This window comes from Halichoerus grypus, chromosome 3 (genome assembly GCF_964656455.1).
Source record: "Halichoerus grypus chromosome 3, mHalGry1.hap1.1, whole genome shotgun sequence".
Lineage (NCBI taxonomy): Eukaryota > Metazoa > Chordata > Mammalia > Carnivora > Phocidae > Halichoerus > Halichoerus grypus.
Window position 1 is genome coordinate 38,584,158 of NC_135714.1, and position 21,524 is coordinate 38,605,681.

Consider the following 21,524-nt stretch of genomic DNA (forward strand, 5'->3'; position numbering starts at 1 on the left):
CATTCAACATTTAACAAGGCTCTCATGCTGAAACAGCTGTTCATCCAAAGTGAAAATCTTAAAACTTGCTCTGAGCTTAGATAATCTTACTTGAGCTAGAAAATAAGGTATTAGACTATTTTGCATGTTCTACCACTTTATGACAAGAAAGACAATTTTGCACTTCAGTAAAGGCAGATTGCAAATTTAGCATGAATTGAACCAGTAGCTGAGTTGCAATTTATGGTAAATGGCTCATCAGCACATTAATGTATACCACCAAGATAACCACTTCAGCCAAGCAGGCCAGAAACTAGATGGCCCAAATATCTGCTAGTAAGCAAGAAAAATGTGCCCTCTAAAAACATCTATAAAATGAATCTTAAAGCCAAAAGCTACCAAGTATCTATCTTCATCATCATTCTTATTGGCAGTATGTTAGAAGTTAAAAACTAAAGTCAGAACCATAGGTTCTGAAATCAGGTAGATTCGAGTTTCGGATTCTGCTAAATACTAGTTATGTGACCTTGGGGGATGTTATTTAGCCTCACTGTGCTTCAGATTTCTCCTGAGTAAAATGAGGATAAGAACAATAGTACTTAGAGTTACTGATGGGGTAGTATTCATAAAGCACTTAACACTCTACCTAGAACACAGTAAGCAAACAGTACTTGTTAAATATTAATACTACATTGTTATCACTTCATATTCTAAGGCAAAAATGTGGCTAGTCCCTATGAGGGAAAATATTACAATATAAGCTTCCATTATTTCTATCCTCAGATATTCACTGTATTTTTTCAAAAGAACTAAATATTAAATGAATACTGTACACCTCAGAAAGTGTTGGAAATATATGGGAACTACATTCTGTGCTCTGCTCAAAATTCATCTTATTTCCTATTTCTAGATGGAGATAATCAGCTCCATTCCTTGGAGCTATGCTAAGAACGAGCTAAAACCCAACTTGCCCAGATCTGTCAATTGCAGGAAGAGATAATTAAAGGCTCCTGTCTAAAAGGTTTCCTTCTGGGCTGATGGATGTTTGAAGAGAGACATAAAAATCAGGAATCCTGTGATCTGGGTCTACTTAATTATATTAGCATTTAAAAAAATATTCACACTTTCTCAACATATAACATACTAAAATTTTTCTTATATTACAAAGAAGAAAATGAAAATATCAACTTCCTCAACTCCTCAATCTTTTGACCCCTTCCAGCTACTGTTCTTTCTATCACTGCCAGTTTAGAGAAAAACTGTCTACATTTACTATTCCTGATTCTTCACCTGTCATTTACTCTTCAACCCATTATTATTTTATATCCTGTCCTACCTTTCCCTTAAAACTCTTTGTGGATTATCTCAACAGGCATTTTTTAAAATCTGTGTCTTACCTACTAACTCAGTAGCATCTAAAACTGTTAATCACTTCTTCCTTCTTTAAATTTTTCCCATAAACTCCACAGTCTAGTCACGTTCCCCTTAGCTTTCTTAGTCTCTGATGTGGGATTCTCTTCCTCTGCCTAATTCTAAGATGCTATCTTTCCATAGGGCTCAACTCTCAGACATCTCAATCTTTGGGTAAATAAGCCTATCCAGTGGCTTGGATTACCACCTTTATATCAATATTATAAAATCAATGCCTACTTCCCAAATTTCTCTCCAACCTGAAGACCCATATATCCAGGAGGCTATCATTCAGATACACAAGAAGCATACTAAGATTTTAATTTATTCATTCGTACATCCACTCACTTATTCATCCAATTATTCAACACATGTTTATTGAGGGTTTATTTATATGTCAGGCACTGTTCTTGGCTCTAGTGATACAAAAGTGGAGGAAAGGCCCAAAATTCTTACCCTTACGGAAATAACATTTTTGTCTAAAGTCAAATCTATATACAAATTTATTCATATCCAATGAATCCAAGGTACTTATCCCTCCAAATACATCCCTCCTGTGGTATTCTAGATCTTAAAGACTGGCACACTATCCAGCTAGCTATACAAGCCACAAAACTTCAACTATTCTTGCCCACTTCTGCCTTATTCTTTTCTGTCCAACTTCTCCAATATTTTTCCAATATGCCTAGTCTTCTTCACAGCCTTTGTAAAGGCAATCAACATTTCTCACCTGGTTACTGCATAGGCTATTAACATTCTCAAACCTAACATGCTTATGAGTCTTCCCTCTCTCTACTCTCCACTAAAATAATATTTATGCATTGTAAATCTGATCACATTACTTCCTTGTTTATATTCTTTCAGTTGGCACTCTACTGTTTTCAAGAAAAAACTTAAATACTTACAAAGCATAACATTCCACATTATCTGGGCCCTGCCTCCCAGTCCAATCTCATCTTCCGTATTATTCTCAAACCCTCCTCGTAACGATCCCAGTTACTCTAGTGTAGCATATGCGATTGGTGCCTTGTCTATTTTTATTTGGTTTACCCAGACATTACTCCAGACAAGATGATGGCTTACTGCCTTTCTCTGACTAAAGGGTACTCTGTCTACAGGAGTTTGATCTGGGGGAGAGGGTTTGACCAAAAGCTCAAGAAAGTTAACATCCCTTGAGTAATCCTAATTAACAAGAGACAAAAGTTGGTAAATAAATATCCCACTTCTTTGTCAACCAGTGGGACAATTCTGAGGTGTGTTCCACACATACTCTGAGAGAATCTCTAGATGATTACACAGTGGTAAATCTGCTCATTAATCATACTTTACTGGATTTTCTTACTTTCCATCTTAATTTCCTCACAGCACTTCTTGGGATCACCTCAAAAAATAAAGTGCTTGCACATAAATCCTTGCAGCAGAGTTCTGCTTTTGCAGAAACCCGATTAAAACACTTGGACTCTAGCAGGATGTCTTCATTTAGTTCTACAAGTATCAGCTGTATTGTCTTGCTTCCAGATCTTTGTACATACCCCTCACTGCCTTCTTTCCTCCATCTTCTTTGCCTCCCTTTTATGTTTTCAAAGCTAGTACTTAGCTATTGATTCCTCTGAGAAATTCAATGTGACCATCCACCACCATGATCAGAATACCCCACCACAGAGATGCTAATCTGAACTGTTGTATCTTCACACAGCCTTCTAGGTTTTTTCCTAGCCTAGCGTGTAGCATACTGTGTGAGTGTCCCTCCCGACTGTGGATTTCTTAGGGCTGCAGGGTTCTTATGTTTTCCCTTTCCCACTAACTAGCACAGTACCAAGCACAGATAGTCAATAAAAACAAGTCAAATGAATAATAAATAAATGATGAGCAAACGGTATTGAAATAAATCAACAACAAAATCATTCTCTCCTGTACACTCGGAACAGCAAAAATGAGTCTCACACAATGTGTCTCAGGAGATAAGTAGTTGGCAGAGCTACATAGCCAAAAGCAGTGCATTTAAATCCACTTGGAAACCAGATTACAGTCATTTATTCTATCCAGATTATACTTCCTGGGCTTCTACAGTAGTTAATGAACTGTTTAATGAGTCAATCCTGTAATATTAACTGATAACCAGAATTAAACGTCTTTCCTCTCCCATTTCATACATCTGCTTATTTAAAAGTATGACTGGATGATTGCTATTGAGCAGAAGAGCATCACCTCCTGGATCAACCTTCCCCTTCCCCTCACCCTCTGCGGCTACACAGGAGAAGCATGAGGCTCACAGGCACCAACCTGCCTCTACCCCAGGAGCAAAGCAATGGGAAACGTGAGTCTCTCCTTCCAGCCACTTGAAACATGTAGCCAGTGGCTGAAATAGCTTGTTTAACAAGGACTGGATTTTTCCTCTCAATCATAGTTCTAAAGCTATCAGTTATTGAAAAGCTGATTTTCAAAGCACACACTAGAACAGCTTTTCTGTACAGCTGCAGTGCTATTTAAATCTTCCATGAATATATCCACAAACCCAAGAAAATTCTAAGCTGAAATACTGCTCTTAGAAAGGACATAGTAAAATAAGACCCTATGGGGGAAAAATCCAGGAAGTGAAATCTGGTCGTTAATTTTAATATTGAAATGATAAAATCAGGCATATGGTTTCTACTCCTCCAGGCTGGAAGAACACTTGCAATCACTATTTGGAAGGTCAGCCTAAAAGGTTCTTTTGTGAGACTCTTTGGTGGACAGTAGCAGTCTGCCTCCCACTTGTTCTTTAACACGCCTCAGAAGTGTGGATAAATGTCCCACCTTCTGCTGTGGTGAGGCTGGAAGCTGATGTAGAACAAGCAGTAAAGGCAGTGGTTTGGAGACACTAAACTGATCAATGGGAGGCAAGATCATTCTTGGAAATTACCGATCCTGTACCCAAGTTTCTGCTCCACAGTAAATGTCAAGTCCTTATCTGCCATGCCATTGTAAAAGAATTCCCAGTACCAGTCACTATTAGAAATATTTTAGAGCCATTCATTTGGAGGCTGTTGATGAAAACCAGCTGACACTATACCTAAGAAAATTCTCTGAAATCACCGACCAAAGAAAAGCCATGATGAGAATTGTTCTGTGTCCCATCAAGTATTATGCAGCCTTGTGGCTCACATCTGCTATCTCTGAACTCCCAATATAATGGGATCTTCAGACCAGGGCCAAATGAATGCTTGCTAAATTATGGATTCACTTCAGATAAGGAAATGCCATGCTATCCTATGAATATGCCAGGATGATTATAAGACATAAGGCAAAGGGTGCACACAGCCTCAACACCTAGCACAATTCCTGGCACAAGATGACACTCGACAATGATTTGTTGAATTAACAGATAAATGAATGTGCATAAGCTGAGATCCTGATGTTTAAGAAAGTCTTACTAAACACCAGTATATTCAAAGTTCCATACAAATGTCTTGAGTCATCGTTGGACCATAAAGCACGAATAAAAAGCTCAGCAGGGCCGAAGAAAATTTGGATCAAGTCCATATTCTAAAGCACCGTGGAATTAATAAATGAAAATTTAATGCCATTTTGAGTTTTTGTTATGCCATGGAAATCTGCTGGCCCCTTGGTTTTAAAATAATTTTCCAACACACTAAAATCAGAACTTTTTTCCCATGTTGTTCTTTCCTTTGTTTCCATAGGAAACAGTGACTTCCAGGCATCCGAGATGACACAACATAGATTGCCAAATTGCATGCCACCCTGCAGTTGCCAAGGAGATAATGTATGTCATTCCTACAAATAACATGTTGCTCACGCCTTCATTTCCTTTATCTAGCTTTTTAAGATATTCTTTGCCTCAACGAATTCAGATAACGTTCACTGAGAACTGATGGAAACATTCCTTTTTTAAAAATGTGTTTACCCCATTCCCCCAAGACACTTGATAGCATCACACATGCCGTCTGTGGAAGGTCTGAGCATATTTTCTGCCGATTTTGGAACCAGTGATTCAGCAGTTTTTGCTGGAAAAAAAAACATGCATCCTGAATTCTGTCTGCTTGCATTCTAAGTAAAGGTTCAATTAAATCCACACCTGGCACTAACATATTCCAGTTTGAAATGGTCTACCACAAAAGCAGCTGAACTCAGTTGAATTTACATGGGAAGGAAAAGAAGGAAAAGTTAGAGCAAGCAAAGGGGGGAAAGATGGATAGAAGGAAGGAAGAAAGGAAAGGAGGGAGGGAAGGCAGAACAGTGAGAGGAAAGGAGGAAAACATTTACTGAGCACCCACAGCATTCCAGATTAAACATCTGTAAGATAAACAAACAGAATTAAAGAAATTAAAGATCTTGGCTAACATCATCTTACTAGCAAGAGGTTGAGTCAGTATTTGAACTCGAGTATATCTGACTTTTTAAAAAGCATATGCTTTCCAGTTATCGAGTGCATAACAGATCCCCCCAAACAGTCCCTTTCATGGCTTTGGAGGTTGACTGGGCTCAGCTAGGCAGCTCTCACTCAGTGTCCCTTGGGTGGTTTTAGTCAGAGTGGCTGGAGCCACCTTGAAGGCATCCTCATTCCCATTTCTGGGAGTTGGTAATGGGGTTGTCAGCCGAAACACCCTCCCTGTGATCTCTCCATGTGGCCTGGGCTCCTTACAGCATGATGGCTGGGTCCCAGTAAGGGGTCTCAGGAGACTCAGCCTCAATGTCACATAGCACCGCTTCTTTGGGCTCACAGCCCCCGTGCCCCAACCAGATTCAAACGTGAGGGAACAGACTCCATCACATTGAAAGAAATGCATGGCAGACGACCAGTGGGGGAGGAGGTCTTCTCACAACCATCTCGAAAAATGTTTTCTGTCACAATATATTTTTTGCAATACCCCAAATGCCTCAAGCCTGAGATCCAGGCTTCAAAGGCTCTCTTTATCTGGTTGGTAGAGTAATTGGTGAGGGAACAGTTAAAATGCTCAGTGTTAAAAGAGGAGGAAAGCAACTTTTAATGTCAGCTTGATGAATTGTGAAAAAAAACTGAACATTGAAATTAAACTTTGGAATGAGTTTCTGATTAATTTTTTTGTGTGCTTAGCAGAATCCCTTTTTACTCATGCGTTGTCAATTTTCAAAGCATTTGGTTATCATAAAAACTAACTCTACACTAAAATTATATTGCGGCATATTCGTACATAAGTTAGCACTATATAGAATTACCAAAAAGTGCTTGTATCTAATTTAGCTTTTTTGTACTTTATCTGATTTTTAATCTAATTATCTTTTTGTACTTAGATAAATGGGAATTTCCTACATGAATTATAGGTTATACCTGCTCAACATGGGGCATGCATATGTAGAAATAGTAACACCAAATGAATGGCTGTTAACAAAGGGTAACATAGTCTACGTGGAGCTATGTTCTTGTCATCGTAATCTATCATCTATCATGAATTTATCAGGAGGCTTCTGGCTAATGTCTTTATCTTCTCAGCACTCTTCAAAATTGTTCTAATAGTGAACCTACCTAGGCCTACACCATGAGATCATCTAGGTGATCTGAAACAGCCATAAACCCTCCATTGACCATCCAATTTGTATTTTAGCCATTAAATCACATTTATTTATCCTCTGGAAATCTATCAAACTATTATCATAAATAAAGAGAAAATAAGATATTAATGACATGAAGAAAGGACACCATGGAGTAAACATAATAATCAGATGGTGGAGCACATTCAAACTGGGGAAGAACGTTGTGGTGAGTTAGTGAAAAAGCAACAAATTCTGTCTCATTGCTTACACTGCTGAGAGTGTATGATTGTGCTTACTCTACTGTGCTAGGAAATTGGTCTGGAATAAACATATATAATGTACATATTGAATGTAGCTATTTCTGAAATGATCAGCTCTCTCATGAATCGGGCTGTACTACACAGTGCTAAATCAGGTCTCCCGAGCAGAGTACCATAATCCCAAACAACAGCAGAGTTCTTTCCTTCTTCCTAATATAAGTCTGGCATATGCTCTCATTCAGACCAACACATAAGAGGAAATCTTAGGGTATCCTCAATTAGGGCTTGACAGAAAAAAAAAACAAAACTGAAGTGCTTAGATAACACACAAGGCAATGACAGCTAGTGCATGGAAGAAAGGACATCTTATTCAGTATTTCTCTTCTTATTTTCATACTTCTGATTTCAACCCACATGTTTGAGCTCCAAATTTTACATCTCTCTGTATCTTGGTTTTGTTTTGTTTTTCCACCATGAGGAAGACCATTTAATAACAAAATGCCTGAGAATAAAGCAGTAGTATTGCTCTGTCTTACCCGAAAGAACAGTTGACCTGTTCCTTATACCAACACTACCTCACAATGAGGAGCTGCGAGCCTTTTTACTTCGATTTTGTGTGTCTTGGAACTTAGAAACTTCACAGTGCTATGCATACTAATACTGTGAGTAGCTACCTGCACTTACTGGCTGCAAAATGACTGGATAGTAACCAGGAAGTTAATTGTAGCCAATAATTACCTTAGATTGCCTCATGAAATTCTGAAATCCCCTATTGATTGTAATTTTAACCTTTAACCCCATTGTAAGATGCCTATTAAAGTCATATATACCTAGATTATAATTTGAAATAATTAACTTAAATCCTTTAGCAAATTTTCTTTGCTGGAAAACTGCTTTTTACATTTCCTCCATTGTTAGGGTGACTATCTAGTCTATTGGTCAAGCCAGGACATTTTTGTCCCCAAAAAATCCTAAATTGGGTAGACCACAAGGGCAACAAGCAAACAAAGTCAACCTACCCGTTATACGTTAATTGAAAAAAATAATAAATAAAAGTTTCCAATTTGCTAGGAATTTGAAGACCACAGAGAAAAAAAATGTATGTTTCATTCAATATATGATTTTAAGTCTTCCCATATTCTATCTCAGTGATGCTTCAAAACACTTCTTTGAAGCATTTTTAGTAATGAATTTGATAAAATAAATTTGGCTATGGTGCAAAGGATATTACCCATTGCAAATGTGCAAAAATGAACGATTTCCATAATTTTGAAAGATGAGTGCATTTCATAAAAAAAAAAAAAACACTGTGGGAAAAAATAAGTCTAAGAGAAAAAGAACTTAAATATTGGAAGTACTAAAGAGAGATTCATTTTTTTAATTAACCAAAAACAAACAGGATTCACCACATAAAATCTAATTCTGTTTTTCTGAATCGCTCAGGGATACTAATATAACTTTCTGTCCGCAAGTCAAGTCCCCATTGACCATAATCTATTTCAGTCCCGAAATGTATTCTTGTTCTGTGGATAATAGGTAACCTCCTTGGTGCCATTTTTAGATCAGCCCGTCGGCAAACATTAAGCAGAAAGCATGTTAACATTTTTCAGGATCAGCTAAGCCTTTAGCAAAGTGGGTTTCTTGCTTGCAGAAGCAGGAAGAGTGAGCTAAACACAGGGGAGAGTGCCTGTTGATGCTCTACAGCTGTACGAGCCTTAGCTGCTTCAAGTCAAAATAAAATAAATAAACTAACAAAACAATCCTACTGAGAGTATTAAGATGCCCATGGAGGATATGTTCCCATCAGCCCCCAGGCACACTGAGTACAGGTCCAAGGTTTTGACATTCTCAGCTCCAACCTAAATCTTTGTCTTGAAAACAAACTAATACATTTTAAAAATGCTAACCACTATAATCACTAGGACAATTTATTTCTAATTACCTGTTTTGCTGTCAAAAAGAAACAGCTGATAAAGGAAATTGTAAGTCAGATCTAGGCCTCATCTTTGCTTCAAAAGACTGTTTTTGACTTTTTAAAATCATTTTTAACCAATATAAATAGTATTTTCATATGGTTCAACCTAATAAAAACTGGCTTTTGTCAAAACAAATCACAGGTTCATTTGGCTAGTGAAGGTCAAGTGCTCAGCCCATGCTCTTCATTCATCACTGCAGTCACATTTTTTAGTGACGGATCTGCTCTAAGAATATAACTATCAAATTACTCTAGGGTTGCCCAGCTCTTACTTGCTTTCTGTGGAAACAACTTTCAAGCTCCGCAAGGCCTCCTTTTCTTACCTTCCAAGCAGGACACCCTTCTCAGTGCTTCTCCATTCAAACCAGTTCTCAGAAGGGTATCGATTATATCCTTTTTTCACACACAATCAAACAACATTTCCTTGTGTTCCAGGTGTAGCCTGAACAGCACAGTTGAGCATGACCGTCACTTCCAGCTAGTAGCCTGTCTACATCAGGAGCCAGACTAACCCAAACAAGACTGAGTCAAAGGCACAGCCAACGAAAGGGCAGGGATAATAGTTGCTTCATATGAGATACTTCCAAAGAAACCAGGTGGTTTTGGGTCAAGAAAAGAGTCATGCAGATTTCCTTCAGTAATCCCCAAAGTCAGTGTGGGCCTTACAAAGTAAAAAAGCAACACTGGAATGGGCATATGGGAGTTTTCTCTATTTTTGTTGTCATCTAGGACTCCTCTTTCCTGTCACTATTATTATTATTAATATTTTACAGAGACCACATTGCATTCATTCATTCTCTGATCCATTGACTCAGTCAACATTGAATTGGCATTTACTGGGTGCCAGGCTCTGTGCTAAATATTGGTCCTAAAGTTCATATTCTTAAAGACTTTAAAAAAAAAAAATCTATCCAGATGTTCACAAGTGTTCATAGTTGGTTAAGCTAGAAACAATAGTATGCCCATTTTGTATGTGAATAGTTGGCTTTCCATTCCTTGGATACAGAGTCCATACCCTCTTTTGCCACATTCTCTTTGAAAATATCAACCCTCAAGTGCCGAAGACGCAGCTGAAGAGAAAGTACAGATGTACTAAGTGACGGGGATTCTTCTTCCGTCATATAGCCGCCTTTCATTTTAATAGCATAATTTTGCACTTTCAAGGGCCCCCCTGATATCCCCATTAAACTGATTAGGCTTAGATAAACTTTTTCAGGAGGTAAAGAGAGAAAGTGCTCACAGAAAAACTAAACCACACCCTCATCCTCACACCCCCATTCCTTTCTTTGAAACCCCTAAAGACAGCTTTTTCTCTGACTATGGAGCCCACAACTGTTTTCAGTTAGTCAAGCAAAAAGCAAGTAAAAGTAATCTTTAAACAAGTTTGTTTTAGCCAAATTTCCCCCAAAAGAGAGAGAGAGAGCTTGAGAGAGAAGCCAAAATCACTGGACTGTGTGGATGGGAGTCATGAGACTGGAGAGAATAAGTAAATCCCCATGCTAGTCATCACTATGACCATGTTGGAGTTCTAAAAATTGAAGTTGAAGTACAAGAGAGAGAAACTGAGAGAGAAAGAATAGCACCTTGCAGAATAACTAAGTAAGAGGGATATGAAAATTCAGGAGGCTTTGTGAGAGAATAAGATGTGTTATTTAGGCAACAAAGCTGGACAGGGTAAGCGTCTTGTGAAATCTGAAATTTTAGAGCAGAAAACCATATCATGCCATACAATCTGAGTAGAAACTGCCCTCTCCTTAAATTAACCAAAATACATAATAATCTTCTACCAGAGATTTTTTTATGCATAATATCCTCTAATTCATTTAAGTGAAAAGAAATAAGTAATACGCAAACTGATAATTCTTGAAACTTCTAAAACATCTGAGGCTGAGTGAAAAGCTAGAGATTTAGCTATGTATATTATGTTGTGAGAAATTAGTCCCTCAAAATAGCAAAAGGGAAATTGGCAGCTTAGCCAAATAAACCAGAAGGAATGAATAATCTTACATAGTAGCTTAGGGAAGAGAATTTGCTGGAAAATGTAGCTAAACATTGAGGGAATTTGTTTCAAGCAGCTGTAATTTTTGAAGCTGATTTTTTTTCCCACTCTTAAAAGAAGGGCTGGTTCACTCATATTACTAACATAGATGGAAAAAGATCACCGAATTAATAAAAATTGGAAACACCATTTTAAAAAAACTTTTAATAAAATTTCACTGATGGAACTATGTGGTTCCTTCATATATTGCTACCCTGGCAACTGAGCCTATATCTCAGTTGTATGAGGACTGAAATCAATCAGTAATTATTTCTTGAGCACTTGCTAGGTTCTTAGCAAATTTGGGCCAGAAGTGCTGGAGAAATAATGGAGTAAATGGAGAAGTAATAAAAATTCCAGCAATATGGTAATAGTTTATTAGTCGTATAGCAATGCTAGAATGATCCTTAGGCTGGTCCATGAATATCACAAACCAAACTAACGGTATTTACAGTAATGAGCTAGCTCATTTCCTTGCCATTCTCCTGCATCTGCTGCCCATCGGTAAAATACACGTCACTGCCAGGCTGAGTACTCCCACCGTGCCCTCTCAAAGTTCAGGATGTTTCTTCACAACATTCCTTGATCCCTACAGAATATTTGCTCCTCTTGATAATTTACGTCCCTATACTCTGCCACCTGACATAGTACAAAATTCATTTAAGGCAAAAACTATCTCTTGAACTTGTTTACAATTTTCCCTACAACCTTTAAAACAATTCCTCTGAGCATATGTTTTAAGTAAATATTGTTAATTAAATATATCAACACATGTAAGATAGGTTACTTCAAATAAAAAATAATAGTAATACTTTTGAATGTTTTTTTAAATGTTTAAAATGCCAAATATTGGGAAAACGGTGGACTGCTCTAAAATTTGTTGAAATGACTGTGCTAAATCAATTTATAATTTTTAGCCTTGACAAAATGCCCATGTGTTTTATGCAAAGCTGGAGATTTGGAGAGTGTGACTAATTTTCTGTGATTTTGGCTTCTATGTAAACTAAACTACTAGCTAATGGACAGGGCTTATTTATAAACAGGATAGAGTTCCAAAGTATGGCTTACACTTCCAACAATGTGAACATTAATACAGCCTTCAGGAAACCTGGAATTGGGATGGGGAATGAGTATGTGGCGATAAGGCACAGCTGAGGGTCAGTAGTGGTGGAAGCAGGTTCTAACTGTGGGGCAGCAATTCCTAGGGGTTGTAAACCTAAACTTTGCAGCCAGATTACCTGGATCTAAATCTTGGCTTGGTTACTTAGCAGCTGCATGATTTTGGATAAATCACTTATGCCTCTCTGTGCTTCAATTTCCTCATCTGTCAGCTAGGATGAAGATAGGACAGGATTGCTGTGACAATTATATGTGTTAATATATGTAAAATGCTTAAAATACTCTCTGGTACTTGGTAACACAGTATCAGTTGATGCTCTTATTGTTATTGGAACAGTATGATCTTTACTATAGAGGTGAGCATAAAATACCCTGAATATTTATTTTGATCTGATTCAATGAACCCAAAAAGAACCATCCTCCTTCTAATCAGTTTTACTAAAGTAAGCACATGTTAAAGAATATAAAGCAAGCTGGCATTATTTATAGAGAGTAAATGAGTTTGTAGGAATGTCAATTTTTCAATTAGAAGGAAATTTAGGGGTGGTTCAGTCGTTAAGCGTCTGCCTTCGGCTCAGGTCATGATCTCAGGGTCCTGGGATCAAGCCCCGCATCGGGCTCCCTGCTCAGTGAGGAGTCTGTTTCTCCCTCTCCCTCTGCCCCTCCCCCTGCTCATTCTTTTTCTCTCTCTTTCTCAAATAAATAAATAAAATATTTTTTAAAAATTAGAAGGAAATTTAGATATAATTTTGCCTAACTTCATCATCTAACAGAGGAGTGCAAACCCAAATATTGGGTTGTGTGATTAAAGCTACACTGGAGAACTGAGAGTAGAGACACAATTCCTTTATGCCTCCTTGTTTTCTCTAGTGAACTGCAGCACCATGCACCTGAAAGTCTCCAAAACATTATTTTCCTCAACCAGAAAATTATGTGTATAACAACACAACAATTCATCCTGGGACTCACTGTAGAAATTAGAGATATCCCATATAAAGCAACTAGCACTATATATTATATACATACACACACACATATATGGTAAATACACACACACACACACACACACATCTATATGGTACATAGTAGACAGTAAAAACAATGATAATGATGGTAATGACATGCGATGTCCCCAAATTCCATGTACTACATAAATACATTTCACAGCTTCTCCCTTTGCCATGATATTTATAAATATAGAACACAAGAAAATAAAAGAATGGATTTACTATTAATCTATATTTATACCACACACACACACACCCCCTACCCTTACAAACCAAGGTTTATAAGATGCCTTACTTTTTCCTTGAACACTGGCTAATATATCTAGCCTTCCTAATACAGCATCAAAATTATGGCATTTCCCATTCTGGAGGAAGAAATAGACTACATATTTCATTATGATGCTAATGTTGGCATTTTTCTTCCCATGCAATATTATTACCAATAATCATCCAATATGCACAATATGGTTTTGATAAGCTATTAAAACTGATTGCTTCTCCTCCTTTTGTCATTTTGAGTGATGTCCCTTAACTTGTCACTTTTTGCATTTCAAAAAAATAATGTGAAGTCTCAGTGTAATTCTCTGTCGTATAACTTATCACTACCCTCTCTGCTTCTCCACAGCATTCTGCACATTAATCATTATTTAATTATTTGAAATTAATCATTGAATGTTGGTCCTCCCTACTATCCTCATATCTATGAAGGGAGTTAGCACAGTATTTCTAGCTGACACTATTTCTACTGACACTTAATAGGTATTTCATAATATTCATAAATATAATAGGTTCCCAATATGTAATTGAATATAGAGATTGGTATTTCAGCAGACAGGTCTGAGGTAGCAGTGAAGATTTGAGAGTAATTTCCCACTACTAAAAGTATGCTTGCATTAATCTAAAACCAGGACTCAAGACACACTTCTATATACTAAATATACTACTAACTCACAAGACTACTAACCTCTCTCCTTCACTAGACAATGCTCCTTAGTTTTGTCTTTGAGTCCTCAGTGCCCTGCATGGTGACGGGTGCATAGCAGTTGCTTGGTAAACACTTGTTAAATGACTAGATTTGCTCTCAAGGATTAGCAACATGACAATTTCTCATGAATCTGCAGAAGACAGGTAACAAAACTAAAAGATAAAAAATATGGCTGAAAATGAAACATAATTCTGTTATTCTTGACATAAATCATACCGTTTAGTAATTGTGCAATTAAGCAATTACTCATTGCCTAAAGAGCATTACTAACTAAAGAACATTCTGTACTGAACAAGGTATGGGCTTGGGGAGGTACAATTTATGTAAGATTTAAAGAATGTCATTAAACTACTGTCACAAACACATGTAAATGTCAAGTGAACTGACAGCACCTCTTCATGTCCTTTTTCAAATTGCCAAGGAAAGAGATTTTTAAACTAAGAAATGAAAGAAATATGGACAAATGGAAAAATGAAAGTTTTCTGTGTGTTAGCTTAAACTATTTAAAGAACAGCATTTCTAAGAGGAGTTTTGAGAATGATTAAAATGAAAATCTGAAACTGACCTAGTTTGTACACCCTGTTGCAAAGGAATGAAGCTTGTGTATTACCAACTGCTAGGAAATCATTGTATTTAACACTGACGTTGCTAATAGTCACTGACATCTGTGTAAGTGATATGATTAAAATGACCAAAGGAGAACAAATGAGGCTTTCCTCCTAATGCACAGTTGCATTTGTGATTTACTGAGATTTTTGTTTTGTTTTATCTTTTTCAAAGCATCCCTCTCAGCTCTTCATTGCTGCCCGCTAGCTGAGTTCAACTGTTAACAGTGTGTCTCAGAATGCTAAGACTGAATATTCGCGTTCTAGATGCTCCCAGCGACTCAGCTCTAGCTCACTACGTAACATCTGTTTGATGTTCACATTTACTTTGGTGAGAAAGAATTTTACATGAAATACAATTGTTTTTGGACACAGTTGATATTTATGTAATTTCAGAGGCACCACATTTCCCGTTGTCCAATTCCTAGAGTTGACTCATTATAATCCATCAATAAACTGTAACTATTAAACACCATTCAATGTGCTGTATGAGGAAACAGAATGAAACCATAATCACTTTTATTAAGGAGCTTGCCACCTAAGCTAGGTAAATATAGCAGTAATATATGAAACAATTTACTTATGCAAAATACTTCAGGATATTATAAATGATAAATTTTGTGATACATAGTTTAAATGTTGAAGATGCTTCAAGAAATAAAGGATAATAATAATCACACAATTATTTACTGGGCATTACACTTGTACTATGTACTTGACACATACGATGTTATTTAACCCTCAAGATAAGCCTTTCCAGTAGGTTCCATTAGCACCACCATTTTGTATATGTGAATCCCTGAGACCATGTCCTGGAGATCCTTAACCCCAGTCAGAATGAGTCACACATGAGAAATAAGGCTTGAGTTTGACTTTGAAGAATGGATAGTAAAAAAGGAGATTCTCATGAGTGCACTTAAATTATTGAATCCAAGAGGCATCTTGAATTATTTATATATTTTTATATCATCTTTTTCTTAAGACTCTAAGTAGAGCAAATAGCTCTTTAATTTTACAAATATCCTTGTAAGAATCTACAAACATTTTAAAATTGAGAAGTCCAGGAAGAATAGTTACAGTGAAAAGGAAACAAAGAAATTAGGTAGATGGGAAAGGAAAGGTATGCAGTGCAGAAGTATGCATTTGCAGCTTGAAAAAAGAAAATCATCATTATTGTGGGAAGGGAGAAAATGTCCTGCTATGGAAACTGCCACTATCTAAACTTGAACTAATTAGCTCCTTTTTTTTTTTTACTAATTAGCTTCTTAATTAAAGGTGGTTCACTGCTCTTCTCTGTTCTAGAGAATGACGCCACTACCATCTCACCCTCCGTTTCCATCACTCAACATTTTTAATCCATCATTAAGGCTTGAATGTCTGCAAAAGTTCTTGTTAATTGACATGTTAAGAGTGTTCAGAATATTTTGCTATTGTCATTTATTTATAGAAATATGAACAAGACTGTTGGGCTGATCATTTTATGCATGTATATAATATACACGTTCTACTGTCTATTCTTTATAGGTATATCATGAATTAAATACTATAAAACAGAGTTCTAATAAAAGAGAACAAGTTCTGCATTCAGATACAGCTGAATTAATTTAAATACTGGGTTCACCATTTCTTGAGTACATCGCTTAACAACTGCCAACCTCAGTTTCTTCATTTGTGAAATAGTTATCATGACCTTGAAATTAAGTGACGCATGGAAAGCGTATCACATAGTACCTGACACAATTTAAGAGACCAATTAACTTTAGTCATTATATCATTGGATTTTTTTCACAAGATACAACATACACTCATAAATGCATACTATCTAACTGAACAAGGACTGTAAGATATATTTTCAAATGATTTTTTAAAATATGATTTTAAGAAATACTCCCTTTTTTAATAGTTATTTATTTTCTAAACCAGCCTATTAATCCAAATCACCTGCATCAGTGAGAGAATAGATACTCTCAAAAGTAGTAAGTATATGGAAGGGTACAGCCCCAACAATGAAGCTTAACTCAAGTGTTGGAAGGATAGAATCAAAGACAGAATTAAGGTAATGCTGAGTAGAGAAGCAGAACAGCTGCTTTGCCTCTTGAGATGCCCAAAGACATATTCAAGCTGCCCACAGCTGCCCTTAGATTCTGCCAATCCGCCTTTTCTCCTTCCTTCATGAATATTCCATAAACCATACACATTCCAATTCCCAAAGAATACAAATGGTCACCATAAACCTTTGCCAGGCCATTAACAGTCCACAGGTCACATACGGTGACAATGAATCAAACCACTAGGTACCTTACCCAAAGGACTATTGAATTACCAAATGTCATGTAGACTCTCAGGGCGATTCCAAATAAGGAGTTTAAGCACATTTTAAACAAAGGCAGCACCATTCAAATAAGCAAACAGCCATACAAGCTGGAATACAGATTTGAATAAGCAAATTTCAGCTGTCTGATTAGAATCTCTACTGAAACTCCAAACCTTATATATTCTTAGAATATTTCCTTCCAATAATATGTTTTAAAATTTTGCTCTTAACACAATCTTTCCCCTTCTAAATTTCCTTCTCCCTATCTCTTTCTCTCTCTCTCTCTCTGTCCCTCCCCCCAAATCCTCCCTCCCTCTCTCAATGTTAATGTGTTCTCAACCTTCAAAGTTGAACTTGATACTGAAGCCATTCGCTGACAACTGACACTCCAAAGCCAGCTACGCTCTGGTGGGAATCTGGAGTTAGGAGGGTGGGTGAACTAACCTATTAATCACTGTCTTTAGAACACACATAGTCTTCCAGTAAACTGCTGTGGAGATCTGAGTTATTACACATACATAGTCAAACATTGTAGAGGACATGAAGCCTCTGATGTATATTTTGACTAGATTTCTTTCCCACCCTTAAATACTATGAATCTATGCCCTCACAAACAAATTTAATTTTCTTGACATTGGGTTATGTCATTTGCACACAGGTCGTGGCCCATCCTGCCAAGAGGAGTTACTGAATCATAGTGGACTTAGCCCATTGCATTTGTTCAATTGAGATTTACTGGCAATGGCAACAGCTCCATCCAAGAGATATGTTTAAAGGAGCGAACAGAAGATTATCGGTCCTCTTCCCACCTTTGAACATTAGTTTTATTCTGATTAAGTGGTACTTTTAAGTATTTATAATATTCCATTACAGCACTAGTGCAAGTTCACTTTGCAAAAAAAATGAAAAGAGAACTATAACAACTCACTATAAATAGAAAAAATATGTATATAAAATATGTCTCCAAATCCAGAATCTCTGGACTTCAGCAATCCTGGGGTTGGGAGAAGTTAATAGCTACATGGGAGAGTCGTTATGTTTTTATACTTTTCAATATTATTAGAAAATCATTAGTAGAAATATGTTGTCTTAAAACTTAAAAGTTAATCACTAGTGAAATAAAGATATGACATATAGCTTCTAAAGTCCATGAGAAAATAAAGAATAAGGAATTTAGTAGTAAAAATATATTACAAAAGTTAATATTAAGAAAGAATACAAAAAACATTAAAATCAGACCAAAGAGAATTCAAAGGAAAAGGTATTACATGGGACAAAAAAAAAAAAAAAAAGGTAATTTTATGATTAAATACATAGACTGATATGAAAACAGAGCAGTTATGAATCTTTAGATGTTGCATATCGGAATATCAAAGTGTATAAAACAAAAAAAGTCAAAATGTGAAAAAAATTTAACACAAATCTCCTATCAGTGGGAGAACTCTTTGTGTCTTTCTTGGTGTTTGAAAGATCAAGAAGACAAGAGGTGATTTATTAGATGGATGAAATAATAATGTTTTAAGTAAAATTGATTTAATAGCTACAAATCAACTTCTTTCAAACTGCCATCAAACATTTATAAGCTTTTAACATAACTCAGAGCACAATGAAAGTGTGAATAATATTTACATTTGTGCAGGTAACATTTCTGAATACAATGTGATACAACTAGAAATAAACAGTGGAGTTAAATAAACAAACCAAATCCACTTTGGAAATTTTAATATTATCTTCCAAATAATTCTTAGCTTATAGAGAAAATCAGCCATGTAATTGTTGAATATTCAGCAAATAATTATGATAATATGTATCCAAAGTTATGAACTATGGCCAAAGCTGTATGTAATACAGCTCATTGCAATAAAGGAATCTTTATTATTAAATAAGAAACAGTGAAAACAAATTAGAGGAACTAAACTCAAGAAACTAGAAAAAGAGTAACGTAATTAACCTGCAGAAAGATAGAAATAAAATAAATCACACATCAGTAATTAGAAAACAGAAGCAGTAAAATAAATAAATAAATAAATAAATACCCAAGACTTAATTTTTTTTTTTTTCTGGAAAGGAATAGTAAGTAGAATGTTTCTACCAAGTCCTCAACACAACAGAGCAAAGCAATTAAAACGACAATCAAAGGCAGAGGGGGCATAAATTTATCCACAGGGAACGGGAAAGGAATAAAACTGCAGATAATCATTTTTTTTTCCACTGAAAAGAGTGTACAAAATCCTTTCTAATGATTTTGAAAATCTTGTGAAATGGGTTCTTCTAGAAGAAAATGTAAACTATCAAAATTGACTTAATGGGAAGGGCAGTAATTCCCCTACCTGCTCACATGCTCTTCTTGGAGAACCAGTGCCCAGAGCTCTGCAGGAGTTGTAGACTGTTGAACCCTGACCAGTTAATTCCCGCGGGCGTGAGCATCTAACCTAATCTGTTCTGCTGCCATCTTCCTGCGGAAGAGGACGTCCCAGACCACCTGCATTGCGAACGGAATCCCAGCCCTCTCACACCCCCCAGCACGTCGGTCCTTCCTCTTAGGGGCTTCAGCTCTACCACCACTACCAGCCCTACCACTGTCACCGTCTAACACGCCACGTGTTTTATTAGTTATGTTCTTTAAATCATCTGTCTCCCTTTCCTCATCCTACACACTTAAATGTAAGCCCCACAGAGCAGGATATTTGCTGCAGGGCAGGGCCGGGGATGGGCATATGTACACTGTGGATTCCCAGAGCATAAACAGAGTCTCTTGCATGGTTGGCATTGGATGTGTATTTGTTGAATGAGTTTAAAAAAAAATAAATAAAGTAATGAATGAATGGTTTAACAAATAGAGGCATGAGTTATTATCTACAGACAATAAAGTTGATCATTTATATATACTTTGATTTGGGCAAAAGAGTGTTAGACCACAACTTGTGGCAACTACAAGGCTATGGATTAGGGACCAGCAGACTTGTCTGCTGATTCAAGAGGAAGCTGAGTAGAGTGAGATTAAGAAAGAAAGAGATAGTGGAGGAGGAGGGGGATATGGAGGCGGGAGAGGAGGAGGAGTAGCTGCCCGTTTGCTTACCTGTTTTCATGAAGATCTTGCTATTTTTGTACAACTGGAGTCCATGAGGAAAACGTTACTTTAAAACTTTTTTTCTTTAATCACAGAATCACTGATGTGCCCAATGTAAATTACAGTAGTCTTAGATTGTTACATCCTTTTAGGTCTGTCCCTTTAGGACAATAATGCTTCATCTTTGGTGTACGTCAGCTACAACTATGGGTCTTCTTGTTTATTGGTTTTATTTTCTTGTTTAATACAAGGGCACAGGCCCCACCAGGCCCCATGGGATAGTTCTAATGTGGGATCACGTCAAGAACCACTGCTTTACTTTGTTCAATGAACTCCACTAAAATGATTGATCAACCCACTCAAACTTATCCACAGGTTCCTCTTAATAGTAGACATCAGATTTTTCCCCAGTCAAAAACTTTTCATTCTGACAGGAGGTTTCAAACAACTAGCTCCACATAAATCTAGCTCATCTGGACCCATTTGATTTTTAGGCCATTAATCATAGTTTTAAAGTTTACATTTACAAGTGTCCTTTTCTATTTTTCTGGATTTTAAATGACTTACAAATTATTATTGGGATTTTCGAATTCTCAGTGTTTCCCCTGGCAATGCAAATCTGACCAAAAAGCTGAAATCTTCAACTGAAGGAGAGTAAGTCAAATACCTGCAGAGGTGCTTCGGGAGGCTTTTCTCTCTGCACGGGAGCCACTGGTATTTCCTGGAGGGCTTTTGAGGACTTCCTTTTGGCTTTTTCCATTTGAATATTGGTAAAATAATTGACAGCAGCAAACTCAATAAGGGCAGAAAATACGAAAGCAAAGCAGACAGCTATGAACCAATCCATGGCAGTAGCGTAGGACACCTTGGGCAAAGAATGCCGCGCGCTGATGCTCAGTGTGGTCATGGTGAGGACTGTGGTTATTCCTTCAGAAGCAAAAGAGCAAAGAGACAAAATACTTTACCATTACTTCTATGCAAACAAACCAACAAACCTCGGGACTTGGAGGGGGAGGGGTAACAAAGTTTACAATATCTCAAACCATCTTTGATGGAAGATTCAAACCCTAGTGGTTCAGTGAAATTAGCACAGGTTTTCAAGTAAGAGACAGATATCATTAAAATCCTGGCTCTTCTAATCGTTGGCTCAGTGTGACTTGGACCAAGTGAGGAAAACTCATTGGACTTCATCTGATACTTACCTATTGGGTTTGCTATAAAGATTACAAGTATATGCAGCACCTATCATAT

The 21,524-nt window shown here is 36.8% G+C and overlaps 1 protein-coding gene across 1 annotated transcript in view; it reads right to left on the reverse strand.

Annotated features, from left to right (window-relative positions):
* Nucleotides 1-21,524, reverse strand: part of GABRA4 (gamma-aminobutyric acid type A receptor subunit alpha4) — a 63,277-nt gene that overhangs the window by 15,736 nt on the left and 26,017 nt on the right. Inside the window, exon 8 of the mRNA XM_036071962.2 lies at nt 20,941-21,200. Within this exon, the coding sequence (XP_035927855.1) occupies nt 20,941-21,200 (260 nt within the window). The remainder of the gene's footprint in view (nt 1-20,940; nt 21,201-21,524) is intronic.